General features: G+C 38.7%; 1 protein-coding gene across 1 annotated transcript in view; it reads left to right on the top strand.

Moving 5' to 3' along the window:
• TRABD2B (TraB domain containing 2B) overlaps positions 1 to 27926 on the top strand; it is a 387757-nt gene that overhangs the window by 354111 nt on the left and 5720 nt on the right. The window contains exons 5-6 of the mRNA XM_089518655.1: positions 484 to 574; positions 18806 to 19051. Of these exons, the coding sequence (XP_089374781.1) occupies positions 484 to 574; positions 18806 to 19051 (337 nt within the window). The remainder of the gene's footprint in view (positions 1 to 483; positions 575 to 18805; positions 19052 to 27926) is intronic.

Genomic DNA, 27926 nt, shown 5'->3' with positions numbered 1-27926 from the left:
ACAACACACAAAAGGAGAAGGGAATGGTAGTGGGGAAGGGGGAAAGTCCAGCAGATCTTCTCTCCCTCTGAGGCCTGGACCATGACAGATGGACTGGAGGGAGGGCCCTTCTTCTTATTCTGATTAGGTACAATGGAGTTGGCCTGTCCATCTCTCCATCTGGATGGTGGATGGAGGGAGGGCTTTCTTCTTTCAGGCAAGGCCTGATGGAGCTGGGTTGCCTTTCTCTCCCTGTGGATGATGATGGATGGAGGGGAAGGCTCTTTTTTCAGGCAAGGCCTGATAGAGTTGGGTTGCCTTTCTCTCTCTGTGGATGATGGTGGATGGAGGGGAAGGCTCTTTTTTCAGGCAAGGCCTGATGGAGCTGGACTGCCTTTCTCTCCCTGTGGATGATGGTGGATGCAGGGGAGGGCTCTTTCAGCCAAAGGTATGCCTGATGCTGCATCATTTTGTAAGTGATTTTTCCATCTGTTCATCTTTTAGGTCACTTCCTGGGCAACAACACTGTTATTGATGTGCTGAGACAAGCTGGATTTGAAGTGGAACATATACCTGCAGGACAACAAATAGAAAAGTAAGCTTAATTTCCCTTAATTTATCCTTTTCCTGTGAATAAGAAAAAAATTGCAGATTTTTCAAAAATATACTGATTACAAAAGAATAGTACAGTCGCCCCTCCTTTCTCGCAGATTGAGATCCACATTCTTGATTATTCATGGAGGGGTGACCTCCGTTATCTTCAATGGGGCATGTCCCCACAGCGCATACCCCACTGTGCACTCATGGGGCCTGAATACATGCGGGTCTCTGTTTTTGCGTGTGTGTGTGTGTGTGTGTCTGGAATGGAAAACAGAGGGCTGACTACATTGCATTAACAAAATGGTAGAATATAAATGAGATGACATGAGAGCTGTTTAGGACCCAAAATTACATTTTTTATCAGCAGATTAAACAGTATAAGTAAAGCTGACTTGTTATATGATTGCTGTTATGAAATGTTCAGTGCCAGCATGTGGAGGGCTTGAGACAGAATTCAGCAAAACTTTGTTTCTTCCTTCTCAGCATAATGTAGGCAATATTGAGAATGTGAGGCCCTTATGCTCTGTTGATAAATTAATAATGGGCAAGGTACTGCCTCAAGACCTTTTAAGGATTTAAATTTAAAATTGTAGATTTTCTAATCCCAAAAATGCACAATTTTAAAGTTAAAATTGGGTTTTGAAAGAGTATATGTTGTTGTTTTTAAAGATAACCAGTGCAAATTTGATTGACTTCTTTCAAAATTACATCAGGCATTTCTTTGATCTGACAAAACAAACAAAATGCTTATTGTTAAGTTGTAAAGAAGTATTCTGCAAATATGAACATTTAGAAAACTGAAATGAAACTTTGGATAAAATGACTATAGTAAAATAGAAGTGAAATTGTGCCACCATGTTTTGATCCAAAATTACAATATAACTCAATCACTTATTCTGTTTTCTCTTATATTCACATTTATTTTAAGTGCACTTATGTCTTGCTTTGTGGGTTTATAATGGATTCATGGACTGTTTCCCCAAATAGATTTTCCTCTTAGTCTATAGATTTCAAGGACACAAATAAAAATAATGTCTCAGTAGTTCCACTGATGTAGAAAATATTGTTAATTGTAGAATTCAGCAGAAAAGGAATGCAACCTTGTCAAGTACACGAGGCAATGGAGAGCACACAATATTGACATGTATCTGAAGAACAGTGTAGATGATGAGAATCCTGCAACAACAGAAAGTCCTCACTGGTCACAGGTGCTTCCTGAATTGCTCTTTTTGATCAAATTAAATAGGCAGCTGCTGCAATATTTGATTTGCACACCGGAATTTGTACAGAGTGGAACTTCTTTTCTTTACTCATCTCTTTCCAGATTATTTTTTCTCTAAAAGAGTAGAAAAATAAGAAAAATGTGTGTTGCTACCTTGAATCGAATCAATGAAGTATTTATATAATATTTGCTGGTTTTATAAGTGATGTGAAACCATGACTACAGACATGATCGTTCCCATTCCTTCCCCCCACTTTTATTTTCGTACATTCCACTTTTGATTCTGAACTAACCACAGATCCCTAAAAGAAGAAAGAGACATTGAAACCTTGAAAACTAATATATTTTATTTGTCATTAGCCTTTGTAGACTGCAGGCCATGTCAAAAACTTAATCAGATAAAATTATATTGGTACAATTATACAAATGCAGTCAGACACAGTTCTTGATGACAACTATGTAGGAATATTTGGTATCTATATTTGGTATCTATATCAGTCTGATAATAACATATCAGGCAGGGTGCATCAAGTGCAATATGAGCTTTTGGTAGCAACAGGAGAGTATTAAGGATGCTATTGTAAGGCAAAAAAAAAAAGAAAGAAAGAAAGAAAGAAGAAAGAAAAAGTTACATTTATTGTTTCAGGAAATCCATTCTGGGATAGGAAAAGAGATAGACAAAAGAAGATTGCCTGAACTTCAACAGAAGAGCCCCTAAGGCTGGCTCTCATGTATGGAAGTTAGCTAATGTGCATCATGAAGCAGGGGGCGTGTGGATGCTCCCTTCCCACATAAAAGGTGCCAAAGGGCTAACTTTTGGGAGAAGGAGGAAGTGACCTCTGCAGGCAGGCAAGAAACAAAAGGCTTGACTACATAGACCGAAAGAAAGAAACACAGAGTTAAAACAAAAGAGCATGCATGTTATCTAGAGCTCCCTCTCTGACTAATTACTCTATAAACATAATAAGTCCAGCTAAAGGAAAACAGCTGAGTACATATCTGCTGTTCTCCTCACTCTCAACCAACAGTGGCCATCTTCCAGAGGTCACCACATTGATACATAGGTTTTGGGGGATTGTAGCAGGAGATATATTACTGGAATGGGATAGAATTGCATCTACTGGTGCAGGATTGTGGCCATTGTTTAATTTAGTTAATGTATATTATCCCCTTGGTGATCTTTGTAGTACTAAATTATCTCTCTGTTTCTCTACCTTAAATCAGTTTTTTCTTCAGTATTTTCTTCAGGTAATGTCAAGTTTTAATAGTGTTATAACATTATATATTTATTTATTGGGTTTTAGAATGCAAATAGTAAAACCCAAATCTTGTTTTCCTAGGCAGCCCCAATTAGGACAGTGTCCCAATTAAATCGGGGAGGGGATAGAAAGCCAACCCAGGAAGAAATCCAACCCCTGAACCTTGGCTTTTTTAATCTGCCAAGTGTATGTGCATTACTCAGTACCATGATGAATCTTTGGATTCATAATAATTTGGCCTGTGACAGCTTTTCATATGCAGTTTGTAAAATCAGAGAGAGGCTTTATCAAAATGTGCAGGTTTGGTATCAAGGATGCACTGATGTATTGTGGGCATGGAATGTTTGCTCCATCATGCCATTCTTCCCCCCCCCCCCCCCATGTCCACTTGTTTTTATAGGACAGTCTGATTTGCAATAAGATTAAAATGGGATAGATGAGAATTGGCAGAATGTTTCAGTATACTTTTGCACATACAAATTCTTAACTCAGACTAAATCTAAAGAAGTATAAACATTGACTGCTTTAGAAATTGGTCAATAGAAATATGCACACCAGACTTGCAAAGAAATTCCCATCTGCTCATAAAACAATTTTCTTGGTGATTTTATTACATATAAAGCTACAATTTTCTTTCACAAATGAAAGCAAAATACTTGGCTGTTCTGGATAGATTTTAGATTAAAGTTTTAGGATGAATGCTTTAAAAGTAGATAAAAGCAAAACGCAACCTTCAGGACTGGTTCTTGTAATGCATTGATGTTGTTGCTATAAACTTTGGGTTTCTGTTTAAGTTTCACTCACATCCAGAAAGATGTCTCACAGGCTCCATCTGCACTGCAGAAATAGTCCAATTTGACACCACTTTAACAGCCATGGCTCAGTTCTATGGCATTCTGGAAATCATTATTTGTTCTGGCATCAGAGCTCTCTGACACAGATGACTAAATGTTTTACAAAATGACAAATCCCAGAATTCTATAGTATTGCACCATGGGAGTTAAAGTGGTGTAAAGCTACATTATTTCTCCAGTGCAAACAGCCACCCAAGCATCAAATTACAGTCATCCCTCCATATTCATGAGGGTTAGGGGTGAAGGACCCTCACAAATATGGAAAAATCACAACTAATTTCTCCCCCATGAGAGGGCCTGCATAGGTCCCCTCCAGACCCCTGCCATGCCTGGATCAGGTGATGCAGGCATGGGAGAGGTCAGGAGGGGACCCACGGGGTCTTTCTCCCCCCTGCATGATCCAAGCATGACAGAGGAGGTAAAAAGAGCCACAGGAGCTCTCTCCTGATCCCTCCAATGCCTAGATCAACTGTTCCAGGCATTCGAGGGGTCAGGAGAGACCTCGGGAATTCGCGAATTCCATGAATTAGGAGGGATGACTGTGCATCCTTCTGTTTGTTTACTTAAGACATTATATTAATTAGTGTTAATACTTCTATCACCAAGTTTATGTTCATTCAAACAATGGTTCTCTGATGTTTTTCATTGTATTTTGGAAGTTAGGAATCTTAAAAATGAGATTAAGTCAAAGAGGAGTGTCTTTGGGATAAGAAAAATCTACAACTCTGCATTCTGCTGGTGTCCAATTGCCAAATGGAAAACAGGCATGGTGTAAAATTGTTCATTCATTTTAGTTTTTGATGATCCAAGGGTAGGCTGGTGGAACATATTGGCTGTGATCCTAGATCATCTCAGCATATTTATTTGTTATTATTTATTAATTTATGAAAATATTTATAATTTGCCCTATGTCAAGAGATCTCAGAGCTTACAAATAGCATTATAACAGATTAAATGGGTTAAAAAACAGCAAGATAATTTAAATGAGCTAAAAACATATTAAACAATATATTGAGTTGAAAACAGATTTTAAAAAAATTAAAAGTTTTAAAATCTCTGTATAAAACTGTCTTTGGGTTGAATTAATGATGACAAAAGACTTTGGTGAACTACCACATTTTAACGTGGGGCCTCAATGACATGAATGTTGGTGCCAGTTGAGCCTCCAGGGGGAGGGCATTCCACAGTTGAGATGCTACAGCTGAGAAGGCCCTCTCCCATGTCCCAACCCTGCAGGATATAGAGGAGTCCTCCCCACAATAGATCACAGTCCTTGGGAAGGTACACATTGTCCTGTTTTGCCCTTGGATTCCACCACCATCACCACCCCCGTAACACTATCTGGAACTGGCCCTCTAGATAGGAGAGGAATCACTGTGCCTCCATCCCACAGAGCCAGTCTAGTAAGATGCCATGATCAATGGTATCAAAAGCCATTGAGATATCCATGCTTTCAACAGGGTAGACTCCCCCCATATTTCCTTCAGAGCAGGTCATTAATCAGAGCAACTAAGGCTGTTTCAGTGAATGAAACCAGACTGAATTGGGTCCAGATAATATTTTTCTTGCAAGAATGCCTGATATTGCCTAGCTAACACATTCTCAAGCACTTGGCCCCAAAAGGATATATTTGTAATAGGTGGTAATTCTTATGTATCTCTTGGTCCAGGGACATCCTCTTCAGGAGAGGTGACACTACTGCCTATTTCAAGGCACTAGGCATCTCCTCCTGATATTGTTAGGCATCCACCACCCCATGGTCCCACCTGGTCAATCCACCCTGCTAGATTTTATTAGACAAAAAGGGGAAGGGTCACACTTACATGTGGTACATTGAACTACTATTTTAGTTGTTTTGTCCACATCATCAGGCCTCAATAAATGAAATTGAGCCCATAAAAACTGACTGAACAGTGTACTGGATACCTCTTTAGGCTCTGTAACAAGTGTGGTATCGAGTTCTGAGCAAATGTGAGCAATTTTTTTTAATCTATAGTATTCACAACAGGTCGCCATGGTTTACATACCTGAGCAAACTGGACCCATACCTAAAAGATTCTTGACCACTTGGAATGGTCTTACTGAGTGGGAGGTTGAGGATGCAATAAGAGGTGTGATGTGATTTTTAGGTCTGCTTCCCTGTTGCATAGTAGATACAAGAACAGGCTTTGCTGATTTCCATTGCATTCACTCTAAGTCCTATGATACCTGCACTTTAGCTGTCATCCACGCTGATTCATTTCCCACACATCTGTAATCTAGCGCAAATTATGGTCTCCACAAAACTGGATTGGCTGGTTAGGATCAACAGCATATATTTATTATTGCATAGCATAAATATCTGCCAGAAGAGTTTGATTAGCACTACACAGTCCCTATACTGAACATCATTATACCAAAACATATAAGAAATTATGATTCTGGATTTCTGTCACTTTATTGCACAGTGTGCAGAGTACAATACACAAAGGAAGTATGACACACTACTCTGTGTATCATTGCAGAACTACAATAGTTCCACATGCCAAGGTCCACTCCCAGCTGGACACATCCATTCCACATTGTCTAGAAAAGTCACTGCACATGTGTAGCACAATGTATATCTGCGTGTGTCACCAACAGGATTCTGGTCATTGTGGGTTTGCTAATGCCAAAATTAAACCTACCAAGAGTAGACTGATGAAGAAGGAAAGAATTTGCATTTTGATGAGAACACAGATGAAAATGTTAAAAAAAAACACAACTAGTTCACAAGGCCTGAAGTTGTACCTGGTCCTGAAATAACAACAACAAAAAGTGTCAGTTGAGTGCGTCTGGGGAGGGCATTCCACAGTTAGGGTGCTACCACTGCAGGCATCTTCTCCAACTAGGTATCTGCCACATCTGACTTGGAGATGTTTCTAAAGAAGATCACAAGGTCCAAGCAGATACGTATGGGTAAATTCCTCAGGTTACAATGCCTTGAATGTAAAAAACAGCACTTGGAACCGCGAGCTATTGAAAATTAAGCATTAGCACACTAAGTTCATATGGCTGACCCTTCCATTAGGAAGTGTGAGGTGCCGCTGTTAAACAAGATCCATGTGTTCAGCAACAATCTGATGCCCATTTCTTCTGTCCCTTAACCCTGTCCCTCTATTGGAGGATAAAGCTGTGCGTGCCACAGAGCCTATCATATTCTGATGTCCTCAGATGCTGTGAAGAAGATTCTTCCATCACTACAGGAGAAATTAAGTTCAGCTGCCAGCTCAATTTCCTCTGTCTTAACCATCTGAAGCAAAGGAAAGATGGGTTCCTTTGCATCAGGCAGTAAAGATTTTAGAAAACTATATTCATATTAATTTGTTTTGAGTTTTGTTTATCACACAAAGTTAGGGCAGTATACAAATAAAATCAGTTTACAGCAATTTACAAGAATAAAAATATTTAAACAGACTAAAACACATTAAACAATTTAATAAGTTAAAACAGGTTAAAAGTTTTAAACACTTTAAAATCATGTAGATATACATTCGGGGGGTGAGGGAGAGAGAGAGAGAGAGAAGAGAGTCAAATCCCAGCCTCACTTAACAGTTTTACTGCTCTGTTCTGGACTAACTGAAGTTTCTGTGCCATTCTTTTTCAAAGACAACACCATATGAAATGTGTTGTAGGAATCGAGTTGAAGTGACTCCAGTAGTTCTAGGAAAATGATACCTCTTTACTATCTACATATTTCTGTGTCAAGGAATGTAAATCTCTCCAAACGATTGCAGCAATCTTATCTGGTTTTCATTCACATTGCCCTTGTGTCTTGTAGATGAAATTCTTCAATCTCCAGTGATATCCTTCTGGAGCAAAGTGCTGCTACACTTTGTATCATTCCAAGTGGTTACAGAAATATCAAGTGGTACCATGTGCTTAGGGAGAATGCCAGCTTATCTATCAAAGTCTGTGGTCTGTCTGCAGTCACTCAGGCCTGCACCACACTTATTTTCCCCACCTATATAATCATGTCACCGCAGTAAGAAGCCTCACACTTTGAACGAAATGACTTCCAAAGTTAATGTTGTTAAATTCAGCAGCAATGGTTGGACACATGTTGGGATTATAAATACTACTGCCACTCACAAGCCATGTGCAATCCTGTATTCAGATACTAGAAGTTAAAACCCCATGAACTGAACTGGGCTTATTTCTGAGCTTACCTGTGTATGGCTGCATAGCAAAGATTAAGGTAACTGTTAAATATTTTTTCTTAGCTCATAAAAACTTCCAGTCATCTCAGGTTCAGTTTTGCTTTACATGTGAAAGTTACCATAATATTTGGCTAGGTATTGATTCATTGAGTAGGTAGCCTACTTCAAGAAAGTAGGATATGTTACTATAAAAATTGGTGCTTGATGTCTTTGTAGAGAAATATTTTGTGAGTGTCCTACCTGACGTCTACATTATTAACATCCCAAATTCTTTATTCCTATTAAAAAGAAGTTTCAAGTAAGGAGTCTTCTTTTCCCCTCCACAATCCACATTAAGGGACATGCTCTATGTTTTAGGGCTCTTGCATATAACACAATTACATTACTATACTTCTGTTTTTACTGCTATAGTAACACCCTTTGTAATCCTGGGAGTTGTAATTTGTTGAGGCAATAGAGCTATCAGGCTGAGAATTTTAAATGCCTCTCCCTATGCTGCAAATTCCAAGATTCTATGGGGTGTTGCCATGGCAGTTAAAATGGAATCATACTGCTATAACTGTGTAATGTAAAAGGGCCCTTAGAAACTATGATTCAGTTGCACAGAGCCATTGATCATGCATGTGGCAAAAAGTACCCCCCCCCCCCAAAAAAAAAGGGGAAACAGAAGCTTTTTCCTTGCAAACTTAACAGTATGATGTTATAGAAACAGACTTGGAAAGGAAATTGTTTTTTGGATTTTTTAATTGTTCCTGAAGTGCTGCAGTTCATGTCAGAAGAGGAGTTGGGGATATATGTTTAAAAAATGAAAGAAAAGAAAAGAAAAAAGAAAATGCCCATTAAATAGCTACCTATGAAAATGCATTTGTAATAACCATATAATAGGCACACCATAATGGACAGGATCCAGAACTATATAATTCCATGTATACATGCAAGTATAATTGAAACCTGGATAACCTGTCAGTTGTGCCCGCCAGTTTTCCATGTGCAGCAGCAAACAAGATCTAGTGAATTGGGGGGGGGGGGGGGGGACAGAAGTCACAATGATCTGTTATGAGTCCATTCCTCTAATGATGTATCCTGTCTGACAATCTCCAAGGTTTGACTATATACACCTGGCAATATAGCAACAAGACAGGATTGTTGGCATGCCGTCTGCTCTGCTGCCCAAGTGTGTTTCTTCCAAAACTGCTGGGGTGATCTCAGAAGTGGTGTTAATGTCCTCCAAATTTATTGTGTTGCAGGATTTTAACATTCATCATGAGACACTCTCAGGGCCAATTTAGAATTTCCTGGCTCCCATAGCAACCATGAACATGTATCAGTGAATATCTGGTCCTACACATGTAGCAGGCCAGACTTGTGATCTTGTTTTTGCTGGTAAGGATGATGTTGATCAGGAGGTGGGGAGCCTTGAAAGAACTCTGTTACCAGAATTACCTGATAGGATTTAGATTTGTTGGGGCTCATAATCTCTGCAGGTACTTTGGATCCATTAGAATGGTCTGCCTCGCAGAGACAAATATATCCAAAAGGATTCCTAAATGCTCTGATGAATTTTCCAGCTGCTAGAGTTGGTGATTCTGTTGATACCCTGGTTGATCTGTGGAAGAAGGAGATGATTGACACAGTTGCTTCCATGTGTTCTTTACTTGAGTGCATAGCACGGACTCGTTGGCTTTCTAAGTGTACTCAGGGCAATGAAGCATTTGAGTGGTTTTTAACTTTGTATTGCTTTAATTGGTTTTTATTTGTTGAAGCTGGGGACAATACAAAAACACAATAAATAACATAACACAATATCTACAATCATGAACTGCCTAGAGCAGGGATAGGCAACCTTTCTGAGCCGGGGGCCAGGTTGCTGTCCCTCAGACAACTGGGGGGCCGAAGCAAAAAAACAAATAAATAATTTTTTTTTAAATTAAATAAATAAATAAACCGGGACAAATGTAGGACAAAATTTTCAAATGGAGGACACTTTTTATAAAAAATGGAGGACACGCAAAAAAAATTGCTGCTTTTTTAAAAAATGTTAATATAAATGCATGTTTCGGAGGCTTCTATAGACAATTGCCCCCCTTGCCTGCCACTTGCCCCCCCTTGCCCGCCTCCTCCTGATAGGCCAAAGGCCCCATGCCCTCACACGAGAGGCCAAAGGCTCCCGTGGCAATCGACGGCAGGACCAGGCTGGTGCCGGTCCCAAGGCCTTGCTGGGCCGCATCCGGCCCGCGGGCCGCAGGTTGCCTACCCCTGGCTTAGAGAAAATGATTAACAGAATTATAGATTATAATGAATGTGGGACTGCTATGAAAAACAGTAGTGCCATGTTAAATTTCTCTTTTCCCACTGTGATATGTCATATAATTGGTCTTGTGATTGATGTGATTATATTGTTTGTTTTGTTGCTTTGTCTAACTTGAATAATTTGTTTGCTTTATTTTCTCCCCTCTGTGAAATGCTTCATGGATTGAGGTCCATTCTGGAAGCCCTAGACATATTCTAGGTTTATACTTCAGCCATACCAACATTAACCTTTTTTCTAACAAAATGATTTAAGAAGTCTCTGTGCACCTTATGTTTGTCATATAGGAGATACCCATGCCAGCCAAACCGTAGATCTACACTTTCTAGACACAAGGTTCTTTTGTCTTCTGCATGAGTCAGTGTAGTACTGTGTGCTAAATATTAAATGTAGACATTTGAATGAAGATGCAAAATTGCATTAATCACAAACAAAACATCTGATCAGGACATTGAACAAAAATGTCAGCAGAGAATAATCAGACCAGCAGGACAGCAAATAGCCAAAGGAAGCATTTCCAAAATATCCTGTCATGGAACACTGTACAAATATGAGCAACATGTGTTCTACAACCAAGGCTGAATGCCATCCATAGTTTCAGCCATAATCTATAGTAGTTGCCAAAGAGAGTGAATAGAGGTGGTGTTGCTATACAGCTTTTCAGCCATTAGGAAGTACTACAAATGAAAGGGCAAGATACCATCTCAGGCAGCTGGCACAGGGATAAAGCATTTCCAGTCAAACAAGCAAACCTCCAATGAAAAAACAAACATCCACACCAAGGAGGATGTTTCCTGAGTGACATAATATGCTCTGGGGAAGGGTACCACAAGTGGTTTTCATTTTCTCAATGTTTCTTTTATTGCATAATGGGGTTTTCTTGACAGTAAGAGAACTGAAATTATTTTTCTTGAGGGGGGGGACCCAAAGATTATGAGACATTGCTCCTATTCAAACACAGAATGGGAACTATTTTCCCTTGCCTTTTTCCTTCCTTTAAAAAAAAAAGTCTTAACTCTAATTCTGAGGAGGTTTGTGCTTTTTATATGAGGAACTTTATTTTCAGTTCATACAATCCCAAACAGCACACATTTTCTAAATATGAAAACATTTCTTAAATGAATATAGGTGAGATGATGGTTGCAGTGAGCTATATGTAGTATTAGCCATGTCTCCGCTGAAAGCTGTTCTACAATGAATATTTCTTAACCATTATTCACCACATTATCATACATTTTTAAACAGAATTTTTAAAGGTTCCGCCCCAGAGATCAGTTCAGGAATGCCATATTGATTGTTATCAACATTGAAATCCTTTTAAATTTTGGCTTAACATAAAAATAAGCTTGATCCAGTTTCACACTGTCTTATTTATTTCTTTTCCCCAAAATATAGTGGTAGTGACAGGGAACTTAAAACTTCATCAGTAGGAATTCCCTAACAAGAAACCACCTGAGTCTTGTCTCCAGATGACCTGGCAAACTACAGTTCCCAAAAATTTTTGCAAATAGCATTTGCTACAACTAGAAGTCCTACTTCACATCCAACCTTTCACTCTTGTTATGAGGTAAATATGAAGAAAGGAAGGATGGTTGAAAAACATTTTTGAGGCCTCCATATCTTGTCATTTTCACTGACATTGCTGGAAGTGCATCACCTGGAACCTATGTGCTAAACTTATGTGCTAGATTTGGCCTAATTCTTATTGAGTTCAAAATTGCTTGTTTTAGTGGTGATTTATTCCAGATAAAGACTGGAATCTGTATATCTACAATTCATTTTTGTAATTATTTCTACAATTTGCTAGACATGATGCAACAGTACATACTATACTGTAGATACTGAATTATACAGTGTAAGTCATAGCTCCAAGGCCAGTATACAATAAAAACACAAATGAAATCCCAACCCACATAAAACAATCAATAAAAAGGAAGATAAAACAGCAAGAACTTCATTCAGCAGGAAGATTTTTTTTAAAAAAATGTTCATTGAATGCTGGAAAATGAATAAGGGATTTATATCCCAGGTTTCTGGACCATGTTCAAGTGAAGTCCAACAATGTAACACACTACAATAATAGCATTCAAATTAATGGAATAGTTGTGAGACCGTTTCTGCAGAAACTTCTTTTTCTTCTTTCATCTGGCTATGTGAGAGTTCATAAGTTATAACTATGGTGACTTAAAAAAATCCAAAACACCCAAGTCATGAGTCATGGGCAGTGATGGTCTTATGATAATGAACCCAAATAAAAAGCAGATGAGCAGAGAGTTTCTGGTTCTGGTAGGGACTGTACTCCTGAGAGTAAACCCATTGGAGGTGCAGAGTAGGAATTTATGCATCTGAAGTTTCATATGGGTGGAAGTGGAAAGTGAGGTAGAGAAGACTGAAGATTGGAGAAAACTGAAAAACTCAAAAGATTCCATCTGAAAGGAAAAATAGAGAATCAGCTTTCCTGAAAAGATGTCTCATTCCATGAAGGATGGATGAAAGGAAGAATAAAGAGGCAATTAATGTACTGTGCCGCCTTGGCTGAACTTGGAGAAAAGACCACCTGAACCCAGGGACGAATGAAGTGTTGATATCTTTGGGGAAAATATCATTAGTAGTTAGCAAGAGTTCATATGAATGATACAGGAGAAATGAATGGGAAAGTGGAATTGTATAAATCTTTGTAAGCAGAAGAACTGTCAAACATATTTTCTGGAGTGATTTGAAAATTAATTTTCAATTGGTTTATTTGATTAATTAATGGCAACATTTTTGATTAGAAATATTTAACAGCATATAGTTGGACATAAAGAAAGGAACTGGTTAAGTAATGCTGACTTACTCAGTTTCTAATTTCATATCCTGCAGAATAAATCTAACCCTTTCCCTGAAAGAATTCAGAAGTATACCATCCAGTTTTTCATGAAAGAAAATATCTAATTTCCAAGCAAATCCTGCATCCCTGTTATATTTTGTTGAAGGTTCTATTCTTTGTAGTGTTTTATAACTCCTTTTCCTGTTCCGGCTGATTTTAAAAGCCAGTCTTTTAAGAAATGATGCATCTACAGCCTGTAGGCAAATTACATATTGCTATTCCAATCTGTCTTCAGTCTGCTATTAATAGTAAGGCCCTGTTCAGAATATCAGTCAATGTTCAGTGTGCACCTTGCTATTTTATATTATAGTGAGACTTAAGCTCTCTTCAGGCATTATAAATGTAGGCAAAATACAAGGAGGGGGCATTCTAGCTTTGGCTCTCTCCATTTCTGCTCTCTTCACATGAGCACAACTTCTTGTAAAGAGTGACTTTTCATCTCCACATGGTCTAGAACAGGGGTAGGCAACCTGCGGCCCGCGGGCCGGATGTGGCCCAGCGAGGCCTTGGGACCGGCCCCAGCCCAGTCCTGCCGCCGATTGCCGCCGGGACCTTTGGCCTCTTGCGCGCAGGGGCAAGGGGGGCAATTGTCTATAGACGCCTCAGAAACATGCATTTATATTAACATTTTTTTAAAAATCAGCAAATTTTTTTGCGTGTCCTCCACTTTTTTAAAAAAAGTGTCCACCATTTGAAAATGATGTCCTACATTTGTCCCAGTTTATTTATTTATTTATTTATTTATTTTAAAAAAAATATTTAATTATTTATTTTTTGGCTTCGACCCCCCAGTTGTCTGAGGGACAGCAACCCGGCCCCTGGCTCAAAAAGGTTGCCTACCCCTGGTCTAGAATGTTGAAAAATCAGTACTTTTGATTGCATGAAGAGTGGATGGGTGTCCTCTTCAAAAAGCCAGTATGAGGAGAAGAGTGATGGAAGGGGCAGGGATAGCATGTTTCCCCTCCTGAGCAGTGCCTAAATAATAATAATAATAATAATAATAATAATAATAATAATAAATTTTATTTTTACCCTGCCTTTCCAAAAAATGATCAAGGCAGCTTACAAAGGTTAAAAGCAATTACAATACGAAGTAAAACAATTACAATATAAAAGTTAAAACATTACTACATAAAATGGGAACAGGAATCAGGAAAAATACACATGTCAAGGGTAAGAACAATCAAATCACAATGGTCCGGGGTCAGAAAAAGGAAAACGAGGGGCAGAGGAAAAACAATTAACTAAAGTGGGAAGGCCAACCGAAATAAGTATGTTTTTAAATTCTTTTTAAAAGAATCTAATGAGGCAGTGGAGCGGAGCTCTACGGGGAGCTTATTCCAAGAAAATGGGGCAACGTGGGGCAAAGTTCTTGCTTACACATTTATACATAAGTATGTTGAACATTTGGGATGCAAATCGTCATCTATTTCATTTTCACAAGCAAGAATAAAGGATCAAAAGTTTCTTGTGCATTTTGATTTTGTTGTTGCAGTACAGGTGTTGTTAGTGAATTTTTTCTTTACACAAAAAAACCCCTTGTTTTTGCTCAAGGACAAAGTGCTGTTTGCATCCCTACTAGAGCCATCTGCTGGGGCATAATGAAGAACATGAAACTGTGCAGGGACAGCTACATTCCAATGCAAATCTCAATTAGTAGTTCATGCAGAAACACATAGTTAATGTAAATTCACACAAATAATGTGAATTTGCATTGACAAGTTGTGACTTTGTCTCATCAACAAGTGACATAATTCCTTTTGCTGCTTGTGCCATTTTAGAACTTTAAAAAAGAGTTCAGTGCTTTTTAAAATTTCAAACAGAGAGTAAATCATATATTGGCGGATTATTCATTTGGATTGTACATTTGGATTACACATTTCTGTGCCTGTGTCATAATTTCCAGCATGAGTTCTGCTTATGAGAGTGAAATGGATGTGCCTGCAGAAAGCTTGAAGTACTATCTTCTTATGCTTGACAGTGGCTTGTGATAAATTATGCCCATTTGAAAAACATTTAGGTCCTCAGATAAAATGAAACGAATAAAGCATTCTTCCACTCCAGTATGTAAATCCCTGCATCCCTCTGGATTTTCACCTCTTCTTTATTTAGCAGATTTATTAGTATGACAACAGATCAGAGGTCTTTCTGTGGGAATTATTTACTCTCAGGATGATAGTCTGTTTAAATTAGATTTTCTTACATGATTCAGGCAGTCTTCAAGAGAGTTTATAAACCACAATGTGCTGAGAAAGTCCATTCTCTTTGTTTAAAAAAATGCACATCTTTGCATATGTTAGTATCTTTTATACGCAAGCAAGATGGTCCCCAAAGATATAATACTGATTTCTTCTTACATTGCTGGAGAGGTGGCTGTTCCAGGAGATGAGAAATACAAGCACATTAGTCTCTCAAACCCTAGCAGTTGTGGCTAAAGGAACTGAGAGGAGAAGGGGGTGAGAAATAGTTCTGCCAAACACTAGCGTATGTAACAAGCTTTTTCGTGCTCACATGAGTTGTACACAAGAAGACAGATGCCTCTATGGGCAGAAGATGAAGGATGTGTGCAAAGTGTAGAATTCTTGAACTGACAAATCTTCCCACTGTGGATTTTAGGAGAATCAGTACAGCATGATTAGCTCATGGTTGGCATTGCTTCTGATACTGTAGGAAAATGATGGCCTGGGGCCTAAAGTTGCCATATCAGATATTCTTCACTTTTACCAAAAGTCTACATTAATGAGGCAAAAATACTCTTCTTTAAAAAGCATTCTTGATGTGCTCACAGAATTTGGAAGGATCCAGAGGGCTCATTGAATCTAGCTGCCTTCTCCCAAATACAGACCTGAGGTATCCTTAGAGTGCTTACACAAATTTGGTTTTTACTGACCTGCAAAGGACCTTCCTAGGCAGTTCATTCCTTGTTGAACTGCAGTTAACAGAAGCAGGATTTCTTTTATTAAACTTCTTTGGTAGACTCTCAGTTAAAATTTCTTAGAACAAGTTTGTATCACCAGTTCAGGAGAAAAAGAGATGGAACTACAACTCCTGTGGCTTTTGAAATTCAGTCCCTTCCTTGAATGATGCTATATAGGACTTCAGCCATGCTAAAAATGGGGCTCAACAGATGGGCAGCTCTGTGCCACCCCTTTTAGCCCAAATGGTGCAGCAATGATGCGCTCCCTCCCAGGAGTAAAAAGAAGCTGCCTAAAACAGCTTCCTGGAAGGGGCATGATTGGTGCATGCTCACACTCCAATCGTATCACTTCCTGCCAGTGCCATTTGGGCAAGGCACTATGCTCACGCCATCATGGTGCCACCCATGTGGAGGGCGGCAAGCCGTGATGGCGGCATCCTCAAGGACTAGGGCTGCTGGGCATCTAAATGCCCAGCCTCATCTAGCCCTAGTTCGAGATGAGGACGCTGCAAATTGTCTGTCTGTACCATGTCAATCTTGCATATAAAAGTGCATATTGTCTACTGTACTGCCTGGAAGAGCCAATATTACAATATTCCAATTTTTTAGCATGGTCATTCATATCCTATCCTTGTTGACTGACTTTAGAAAAGCTGATTTCAATAAACTCGGAAATACTGGGGGTAATTCCATGGCCAGGAATAGTAAAAGAGAAGGGAATTTAGGATAGATGGGAGTTTCTCAAAAGTGAGATACTGAAGGCACAATTTAAAACAGTTACAATGAAGAGGAAAAATGGGAGGTGACTCAAGAAACGGGATGTATGACTAAGGAACTTTCAACTGAGCAAAATTTTACAGTAAATGGGACATGTATAAGAAATTGGAAAGGGGGGAAATCACCTAGGAAAAATTCAAACAAATAGTTAGCACATGGGGTAAAGTCAGAAAAGCAAAAGCACAGAATGAGCTCAGGCTTGCTAGAGAGGTTAAGAACAACAAAAAGGGCTTTTTGGATATGTCCACAGCAAAAGGAAGAAGGAGGAAATGGTAGGGCCACTGCATGGATAAAATGGTGAAATGCTAACAGGGGACAGAGAAAAGGCAGAATTACTCAACACCTTCTTTGCCTCAGTGTTCTCAGAAAAGGAAAAGTGTGCTCAATCTGAGGAAAATGGATCAGAGGACACAATAGGAGAAATGCAACACAGAATAAGTAAAGGGAAAATGCAGGGATGCCTGGTTAATTTAAATTAATTTAAGTTTCCAGGACCAGATGACCTACATCCAAGGGTATTAAAAGACATGCAAAGGTAATGTTAGAGCCATTGGCAATTTTTGAGAACTCCTGGAGAACAGGAGTAGTCCCAGCAGACTGGAGGAGGGCAAACATTGTCGCCATCTTCAAAAAGGGGGGGAAAGAGGATCCCAACAATTATAGTTCAGTAAGTCTGACATCAATACTGGGAAAAATTCTAGAGCAGATCATTAAACAGAGAGTCTATAATCACAAAAAGTCAGCATGGGTTTCTGAGAAACAAGTCAACATGGGTATTTTAGAAACAGTGCTGCAGATATAGCATATCTTGATTTCAGTAAGGCCTTTGACAAGGTATCCCATGATATTCTTGCAAACAAGCTAGTAAAATGTGGGCTAGACAATACAACTGTTAAATGGATCTGTAATTGGTTGACCGGCCGAACCCAAAGGGTGCTCACCAATGGCTCCTCTTCATCCTGGAGAGAAGTGACCTGTGGGGTGCCATAGGACTCTGTCCTGGGCCCAGTGATATTCAACATCTTTATCAATGACTGGGATGAAGGAATAGAGGCATGCTTATCAAATTTGCGGACCTTCATAGATTAGAAAGCTGGGCCAAAAGTAACAAAATGAACTTCAACGGGGATAATGTAAGATACTGCACTGAGATACAAAAAATGAAATGCATAGATATAGGATTGGGGACACCTGGCGTAAGGAGACTATGTGTGAAAGGGATCTAGCAGTCCTAGTAGACCACAAGTTGAACATGAATCAACAGTGTGATGCAGCAGCTTAAAAGGCCAATGCTATTTTAGGCTGCATCAATGGAAGACTGGTGTCTAGATCAAGGGAAATAATAGTGCCACTCTAATCTGCTTTGGAATAATGTATCCAGTTCTGGGCACCACAATTCAGAAAGGATGCTGTGTCCAAAGGAGGGCCACCAAAATGGAGGAAAGACTTAGGGAGTTGGGTATGTTTAGCCTGGAGACGAGATGGTTAAGAGGTGATATGATATCTCTGTTTAAGTATTTGAAAGTGTGTACCATTGAGGATGGAGCAAGCTTGTTTTTTTGCTGCTTCAGAGACTAAAAGATGGAACAATGGATGCAAGCTACAGGAAAAGAGATTCCATCTTAACATTAGAAGAAACTTCCTGGCAGTAAAAACTCTTTGACAGTGGAACACACTTCCTCGGAGTGTGGTGGAGTCTCCTTCTTTGGAGGTCTTTAAGCAGAGGCTGGATGGGATGCTTTGATTGTGAGTTCCTGCATGGCAGGGCTTTTTACTGGATGGCCCTTGTGGTTTCTTCCAACTCTATGACCCTATGATTTTATGACTTGTTTTGTACTTCAGGACAAACATCAATCCTGCCTCTGCAACAGCTGCACCTACTATACAGTTTTTTGAATATGCACAACCACCTTCATCTTCCATGCTTCCTGCTTCCAGTGAAGAAGACAGCCTTTCTCCACACCTTCTTCTTCCAGATAGTATCAGTCAGCTGGAGGAGTTTGGACGGCAGAAGAAGTGGCACAAGAAGCAGTACAAAAACAACCGCCAAAGACAATTCAATGACCTATGGGTCCGAATAGAAGATGGGTGAGTTGAAATCACAGAGTATTATGTGGCAGTGTCTAGCTTCTATTATCTTTTCTCTATGATACTTCCTATTACCTGGGAACATTGCTGAAATTGTTAATTTATAAGCAAAATAAATGGTTGAGTGCTGTAATGCATCACTATTATGAAATTAAAAAAAAATCCACAAATCCAATACACTTCTGGTCCCACACATTTCAGATATGGGAGACTCAACCTGTAGTGACATAAGAACTCTTATGATCATATTGCTTTGCAGAGTAACTTGGATTTTGTAGTGAAGCAGCACCTTAAGCAGATTATTTTGACCTCCCGTCCCAATTTTAGTGCAGTTTTGGTATCCATGTTTTCTACATTCAAGGGAAGAATTCTTCCCTTGCCTTTACATAGTATGTGCAAAAGGCAAGCCAGCTGTAGGGTATGTCTGAGGTACACTGGCAAAGGCTACTCAAACATTAGCAACTATCAGTGTTCTTTAGATATGACAGCTTTTCAGTCTAAGTATTAAGTATTAAGGTGATGAAGGCAGGCAAGTACAATAAACTGCACTGATTATAGCTAGAAATAGCAGCCCTTATCAATTGTTCTGGAATTTCAGACAGCCAGTTGCCTGTTCTTGAAGACAGTGCAGTGATACAAAACAGAATATTGTAAGTCACAACAAACTTTTTGTTTATTTTAACAAGTTCTGAAAGGTACATTTCACTTAAATGAACTCAAATTGGACTTTAGACATCCAACAGCTTGGAAATGTTATTTATTTGGAGTGTTATGTCTCAGAATTCTCCAGCCAGTTTGGCCAGTGCTCATATAGTGTGGGGCATTCTGAAGCTTGTGCTTAGTTGAGTAACTTCTCCACATTCTGGGACATATAATAATAATAATAAAAGCTTTATTTCTAGCCCGCCTTTCCAGAGATCAAGGCGGGTTACAATGGTGGATTTTGCAATCCAACAACATACAATTTACAATAAAAACATTGTCAGAAATTTACAATTACATTATATAAAACATTATATAAAACAACAACAATTATAACAATTCCAAGCTAGCAGCAATTGTAACAACGGTGAGGGGGAGAGGGATCACAACAGGGCTATTGGGGGTATGCCTGTTTGAAAAGATACGTTTTCAGCCCTTTTTTAAATTGGGCTAGGGAGGGGGTTGTGATAACCTTGCCTGATTTTAATCCAGAAAAACATGTGTATGGCAAACACATACAAATGTCGCATTCAGATTCTGCAAAGCCTGACTCCTCTCAATGCACCTTTGAGGGGAAGCACTAAAGAGCTGCCGCTGCCACCACCACCACCAGAAATTTAGAAAGGTCAGAAGCAGCACCATAGCAGAGAGAGTAAGAGGGGTTGGTGCTTCCTTTAGGTGTTCCTGGGATGGCTCTTATCTTGACCACTCTACTCAGAGGTGGTTCCTTTTTTTTTTTGATAAGAGTTAAAGTACAATTCTTGCATTGACCTATGAATAAGTCAACCCCATTTTTTTTTGTGGGGGGGGGGGGGTCAATTTTTTGACTGAAATTTCTACATTAATGCATGACTATGTGCAGTACTTTCATTTGTGCAAACTAAGTTCAAGATGCAAAAGTAGTTTGCACTTGATTAACTCATCAAGCATGAGAAAGGAGGGAAGAATCTTGCCCTTCCCAGCAGACTTAAGGAAAGGTAAACAGTTGCAACCTCTCCTAACTTGTGTGTTCTTCCTCACTAATAACGTTTGCCATCTTGACCATACTCTGATCTTGCTTGGCAACATGTTTCTCAGTTTTTATCTATGAAATGTTGGAAGACATATGATATAGATAATGTAATGTCACCATGTAGATTAGCCTTCGCCAGCCTAGTGTCCTTCAGATGGCCTACAGTGCCCAGAAGTCACTGAAAACATAGCCAATAGTTAGGGATTGTGGTAGGTGTAATACAAATCATCCAGAAGCAATCAGGTTGGGGAATGTCTTCATAGATCATCTGAAGTTAGGTACTATCTTCATTAGAATCAACTCAGGGGTTTTGAGCCCCCTTCCCACTTTTTTTTAAGAAAGTGGGGACAAATGAACATGGGGGTTCCACACCTGCTCAAAGAGGGAATCCAACTGAACAAGTATTTATGAGGAAGCCCACTTACGTCAGTTTGCATCCTTGTGGTTAGTTCCAGTTAGAGCAAACCCATTGAGTCAATTATTGGACAGTGAGACAATACATTGATAAATCTAATGGATTCAATGTGTCTTCTTTAGTCAGAACTAAAATAGAATTTAGGGCCATTATCTGTATAGGTGGATGGGAAGAAGCCCAGATGAACATATGAAATAGAGTTTAGTTTCCAGCTTCAATACAGGAACTCTGACAAAACTAAATTTTCTGCAGAGCCTATGAAATACTGCAGGTACCTGTGGACATCTATCCTAGAAATGCATCTGATTGTTTTAAACAGACTTTTATCCACATTATTCTAATGAGGCCTTCTCTTCAGGAATGATCAAACTGGCTTGCTGCACTTTGAATAACCTGAGATTCTTTTCTGGTCTTTTCAGCCTATGGGGGCCAGTAAGTAGAACTGCACATACAGTCCTTACACATAAACAGCACAATGATATAGTGCTAGTAGCAATTTGTTGCTGTTAACTGCCATCAAGTCGACTTCAACTTATAGCAACCCTATGAATGAAAGATCTTCAAGTTATCTTATTACCAACAGTCCTGCACAGGTTTTGCAGACTCAGGACAGTGGCTTCCTTAACTGAGTCTATCCATTTGCAATGCAGTCTTATTCTTTTCCTACTTCCCTCTACCTTACCAAGCATTATTGTCTATTCTAGTGAATAATGCCTTCTCTTAATATGTTCAGAGTATTTCAACCTCTGTTTGGCTTCTAGGCTTCTTGGCATCTGGGCTTCTGGGGAAAGTTCAGGCTTGATTTGCTCTGGGGCCCACTTATTTGTCTTTTTAGCAGTCCACAATATCTGTAGAACTCTTCTCCAGCACCACTGGAAGTTGATTTGCTGGATCACAGAAAGCTGATTTTCTTCTTGTCAGCTTTCTTTGTTGTCCAGCTTTCACAAACATGCACAGAAACTGGAAAATTACAGCAAGGACAACCCTAACTTTAGTATTCAATTATATGTCTTTACACTTCAGAATCTTTTCTAGTTCTTAATAATATTCTGATTTGCAACAAGATATGACCAAACTGTCCCAAGCATCATTAATTATCTTTTGTTGTACTAACTGAAAATGGCAGGCTTTGGGATTGCATTCATTCCTATAGTAAGCATCAAGAGCCAGTGTGGTATAGTGTTTTGAGTCTTGGACTAAGGCTCAGGGGCTGCTGCCACATTGCAGAATTAATGCAGTTTGACACCACTTTAACTTTCATGGCTCCATCTAATAGATTTTTGGAATTTGCAGTTAGTTGTGGCACCAGAGCATACTGAGGTAAGCCTATCACACCAAAACAAATCCCAAAATTCCATAGCATTGAGTCATGACAGTTAAACTGGTGTTAATCTGCATTAATTCTGCAGTGTTGATGCAGCCTGAGAGGCCATGATTCAAATCCCCACTCAGCGAAGTTACATTCTCTCAGCCTCAGAGGAAGGCAGTGGCCACTCAACTCTGAGTAAATCTTTTCAAGGAAACCTTAGGACAGGTTTGCTATGAACTACAGTCAACTCAAAGCCACATAACATTTGCTCTTGTCAGAAGACAGTTGTAGCTATGGTGTGAATAGGATTAGGAACTTGAATTATCCAGTTCCTCTAAAGAAAGTTTGCCAGTTCCCCCCCCCCCCCGCCCAAAACAACAACAACAACAACACTGAAACCCTAGGATAGGGTTGTCATAGGTTGTAGTCAATTTCAAGTTGTCACCATAACAACAACATAGTAAGCATAAAGATAACAATCTCCCCCAGTGTAGCCCTCCCTCTCATTTTTAATGTTTATAACTTCAGCTTGTTGAAATAATTAACAAAACATCCCTTTTTGGCAACTATTACTTTTTTAAAGTCTAAATTAAATTATTTGGAATAAATAGCATACTTGGATTCTGTTTTCATAAGCACGAAAATAGTGTTTGAAAGAAATAAAAACTCAATCTCTTTATCCCTGAAAAGCAGCACAATTGCAGGAGTGAAAGGCATGTTGTGCTGAATATTCTCCAGGTAGCCAAACTGCATTATGTAATCTTGTGAATAGTCTTTAAATTACACTCACTTGTATTTGTTTGTCCTCATCTGGCAAGAAGCTCCAGACATAAATCAGCTTATAGAATAGAATCATATCCACCTCTCAGCTAGATCAGCATACCTTGCCCAAACCCATGAGGCCGCACCTGTGCAATTGGTCCAACATCTGCTCTTGGCAGCCCTAGTTTCCGATAAATATGATGAATGTAGACAAGATGTGTAAGGAAAATAATGGCACAGCATAACTTGACAGGGTCTATGAGGAAGAAGTAAATCTCCTTGCTTGTTGTCTTTGCCAACACACTCTCCTTCCCTGGATGGCTTTTACTATAGCTTTTCAGATTAGTTGTCTGCTCAGAGTGTGGAAGATATATTAATTAAAGCCTCTGAACATGTGTTCCATGTTCATTCTCATCAACGTCTCTCTCTTTGCCATTTCTTAAAGTAGTTCATCTTATTTGGGAAACAGTGTAATAAGTAAGTTTTTTAAAAAAACACACACCAAACTTTACAAGAGTATATAACAATAAGGGTGTGGATGTATTCAGTGGTCACCCATGATCTGAGCTACCTAACCCTGCAATAAAAAGAAGAGATGCTACCATTCTGCTCAGACCACACAGGCTGTCAGTGGCTTTCTCAATACATTTTCCACTTGATTTTTACCCCAAATAAACTTTTTGATACATGTTTTCACATGTGTTCCATTTCTAGAAATTTTGTTTTGCGAATTTATCGCCTCATGAAATGGGCAGTGCCTCTTGATCTTGTTTTTACTTAGGAAATCTTTTAATAAGATTTCAGCTTTGGCCATATTGATCACCGCTGTGATCGAATTTGGAATTTGGAATAGTGATATATAAATAAATTTTATTATTATTATACTTATTATTATTATACTTATACTTATTATTATTATTATTATTATTATTATTATTATTATTTTCTTGATGTGTCATTGAACTAAGTGGGCATTATTTGGGGATTTTTTCCAAAATAAGTTTTATTAAATGTACACATATACTATATTTAAAACAGAACAAACTCTAACATAATATATCCCACACATTCTTCAATGTCCCAAAGGATGGATGTCCCAAAGGATGGTAAAGTTATGTCTGGACCTGAGCCTTCAGAATTCCCCAGCCAGCTTGTGTAGTGTTTACCAGCTATTGATGTTCTGTGGCATGCAGCTTCTGGAACATACAGTGCCAAGTGCATTATATTTCCATCTCCATTAACACTTAATACATCTCTGTTAACATCAGGGAATTTTTCTTCTTTTTAAGTTCTGTTCACAATATTTTTAAATCAATCATCAATCAGTTTCACCTCTTTGTTATTGAGGTTTTATTGCTGATCTTGAACCCACCAAAATATAGTACAGAAATAAGGAAGAACCCTTCTATCAGCCTACATTAGCATTTGTTTTACATAAAATTGATCTTAATATGGCCCATTATCACAGGAAAATGAGAAGTGTGCAAATTTTTGCATGGGGAAGGGGATGATAATCAAAATAGAACAAAACAAAATGTGCGAAGCAATTATATTCATATTCAAACATGTGCACGTTTTATTATTGTATGCAAAGGCACAGAAAAGGCACAATTCAGGCAATTTTAAGCATCTAGAAAAAAATCAACCCTACCTTTCAATTGTTAAAAGCAAATTTCTAGCTCTTGTGGTGATGAGGATAGATTTGTAATATTTGTTGAAATTTTACTAGGGTCAATTGGACTTCCAATTATCAACGAATGGGATTACAGGACCAGGCATGTCTCCAAACCCTCCAATATCTGTCTGACTCTTTTTTTAATTATTTCTAATAGAAGAGAAAATGACAATCTTGAAAATTATAGCCTGTGATCTTTTAAGTCATAGTGACCATCAGTTTGCTCATACTGCACAGACAGAATGCTGGACTAAATGGGCCTTTGGTGAGGGTTGTTATGTTGTGACAAAGATAACTTAAATACATGAAAGATGTCATGTTATGTGAGAGTCAATATGGCTTGAATCTCCTTGGGTCACCTTGGGAAAGATGTACTCTCTCAGCCTAAGAGGAAGGCAGTGGAAAATCGCCTCTGAAGAAACATCTGAATAAATCTTGCCAAGAAAACTCTAGGAGAGGATTGATGTAAATCAAAGTTTACTTGAAGGCACAGCACAACACTAAATCTTGTTATATGCCTCAATAAAACCGAGACTGGACAATAAATGCTATTTGAGTCTGCTTTTGAAGACTTTTCTTACATTTCACATGTCTGTCTCCCCACAGCTGCATCTGCATTGCAGAAACAATCTGGTTTGACACCACTTTGTGGCACAAGAGCTCTCTCACAAAGAAGGTTAAATGTTTCACAAAACTACAGTTCCCAAAATTCCATAGCCTTGAGTCATGACAGTTAAAGTGGTATCAAACTGGATTATTTCTGCAGTATAAATACTTTTTGCGAATATGTGTTATGCTGCACCCATTGTCTGTGATTCATCAAGTAATGGTTCTGGAGGCTCTTTCAAATAGTGTCCTGTTCAGTAAAACTATTTGCCCAGTGAAGGTCACCTGACTGGTTCATTTTTTAATTTATAGCAGTGATTGTGATATTTCTAGTTGGGAGGATGTTTCCTGAGCTAACAGACTGCTGGGCTGTGCACTGATTCATTCTTCAGTATATTTATACACCAGGGGCAGGCAACTGTCAGGGTTTGGGGGAACTACATAGACCAATACTGACCATTTTATTAGTGATATTGCTTTTAAATGTGTATTTTATATAAGTGATTTATTGCATGGGCCCATATTCTAATTAGCTGTAAGCCACTCTAAGAAGCCTCTGGGGCTTAGAATGTCAAGTGCAGGATATGAAGATGGATGGATACGTAGAAGCTGTTAAATCTCTTTGTAAAATGCTTTGTGCACCCTACTAGACTCATAGAGCTTATGTGCAAATTATTTCAAATGGAGATGACTCTGCTTCTGGTAGTTAATGTTCACATGAAGAAAGTAATAGCACCCCCACTGGTAACCATCCATCCTTGCCAGTGCTTTGCATCAATGGGTCATATTTAGTGCAGTCAGCAAATTCTTCTCCGTCTCTAGTGCTTTGGATGAACTCTATTCATAGTTTTCTTCCATTTATGAACATCAGCTACCAAGATTAGTAAAAGAAGGCCAGCCATTTTATATAGGCTGAGTTCTGATGTGCTTTAAAAACTTATCATTTGTATCGTGTCCATTTCCTGTGTATATTACATGGATTTTCAGACCTTTCTCTTTAATTTGATTTTAAAAAAAGACTTGTGTATGTTGTCTTGGGATAGAGAGATAATTCAGAAATATTTGAATAAATAAACAAATGAATGGATAAGGTAGGTTATGGAGTTCCTCTGCAGTGAGCCAGCTTAAACTGATTTGAGAGGGTGGCTAAAAATGAGAAAATCATTTCACCTCAGGAAGCTCACCTTATACTCTTGTCATTCTTTCTATTAATCCTTTTATTTTCCCAAGCCTTGTAAGAGCTTGTTCTTTTAGTTTCTTTGACAGTAACAGCAGTCTTAGCTTCTTTATTTGCAGCTGTGTATTTTTTTAAATCTCTGGTCTATTATATTCTAATCATTTTTGGTATTATATTTGCATTATAGTTCTTTGTACATTGGGGGTTTTATACTGGCTTAGATTGTGTCCCAAAAGTAAAAAGGTGTCATTTTTGTCCACTTTCCATTCACTTTATTTTCGCGTTATTGCTGTTTGTATAAACATGTCTGAAAAATCTCCTGCATTTGTAGGGTTTTTTTCTACTTTTAAATCCTGTTTCTGAGCAGGATTCATCTAGTGAAATAAAGCTCTAAGAGAGTGTGACTTGCCCATGATCACCCAGTCTGTCTCCATGTCTTCAAACCCATGACAAAGGCTCTGTCCTAGGCAATCCAGAGGAACTTTTCTGAGCTTTGTAGGTGATGGAAGGATCATTATTTAGCTTGAGTAATCAAGTGATCATTTTAGCCTTCATATGTATTTATTAGATTTGAAAAAATCTATAGTGTCATTATATTCCAAAAGTAATGTAGCTTTTTGCATATTTAAAAGATTCCAGAATGTCACCTCCTGGCATGAGCATGTAGACATTTATGAGACAACATTACCACCCAAGGTTTTTGTCTGTTATGGAATTCATTCTTCCTTTGGTGTCTGTGAAGGGCTGGCAAAATAAATGACACACAGAGAAGGTCTTGTCTCTGCACAGGGATGAAGATGAGAAAGGGGATGGATTCTTAAGGGGAGGCTGTGTCAACTGTGGTGGTAAGTCATGGTACAAAATTATGAAGGGACATTCCCAAAATATTACAAAAGCATCAAAGCATTTCTGAGGTAGTCGGGAGAAGAGCAAAAGGAAGTGTTAAATGCTGTCATCTCCTGCCTGAGGACCACACAGGCACTTCATGAGAATTCATGCCATTTTCAGTTATAGTAAATTTATAGATTTTTTTTAAGCAATGATATATTGTTTCCTGACAGACTGGTTTTAATAAGGATGAAATTCTTGTTCTCAAATCAGAAAGGACCCCCACATCTTTAAATCATTCGACTAGGGATGGGATAATCACTTTGAGGCTGTGCTTCAAAGGTTATTGGAATTTATAAGGCTTTCACCCCTCTGCAGTTGTCTGAGAA

This window comes from Sceloporus occidentalis, unplaced genomic scaffold, assembly GCF_023333645.1.
Source record: "Sceloporus occidentalis isolate IW3139 unplaced genomic scaffold, rSceOcc1.0.p SCAF_3, whole genome shotgun sequence".
NCBI lineage: Eukaryota > Metazoa > Chordata > Lepidosauria > Squamata > Phrynosomatidae > Sceloporus > Sceloporus occidentalis.
This window is presented reverse-complemented; position numbering and strand designations above follow the sequence as displayed.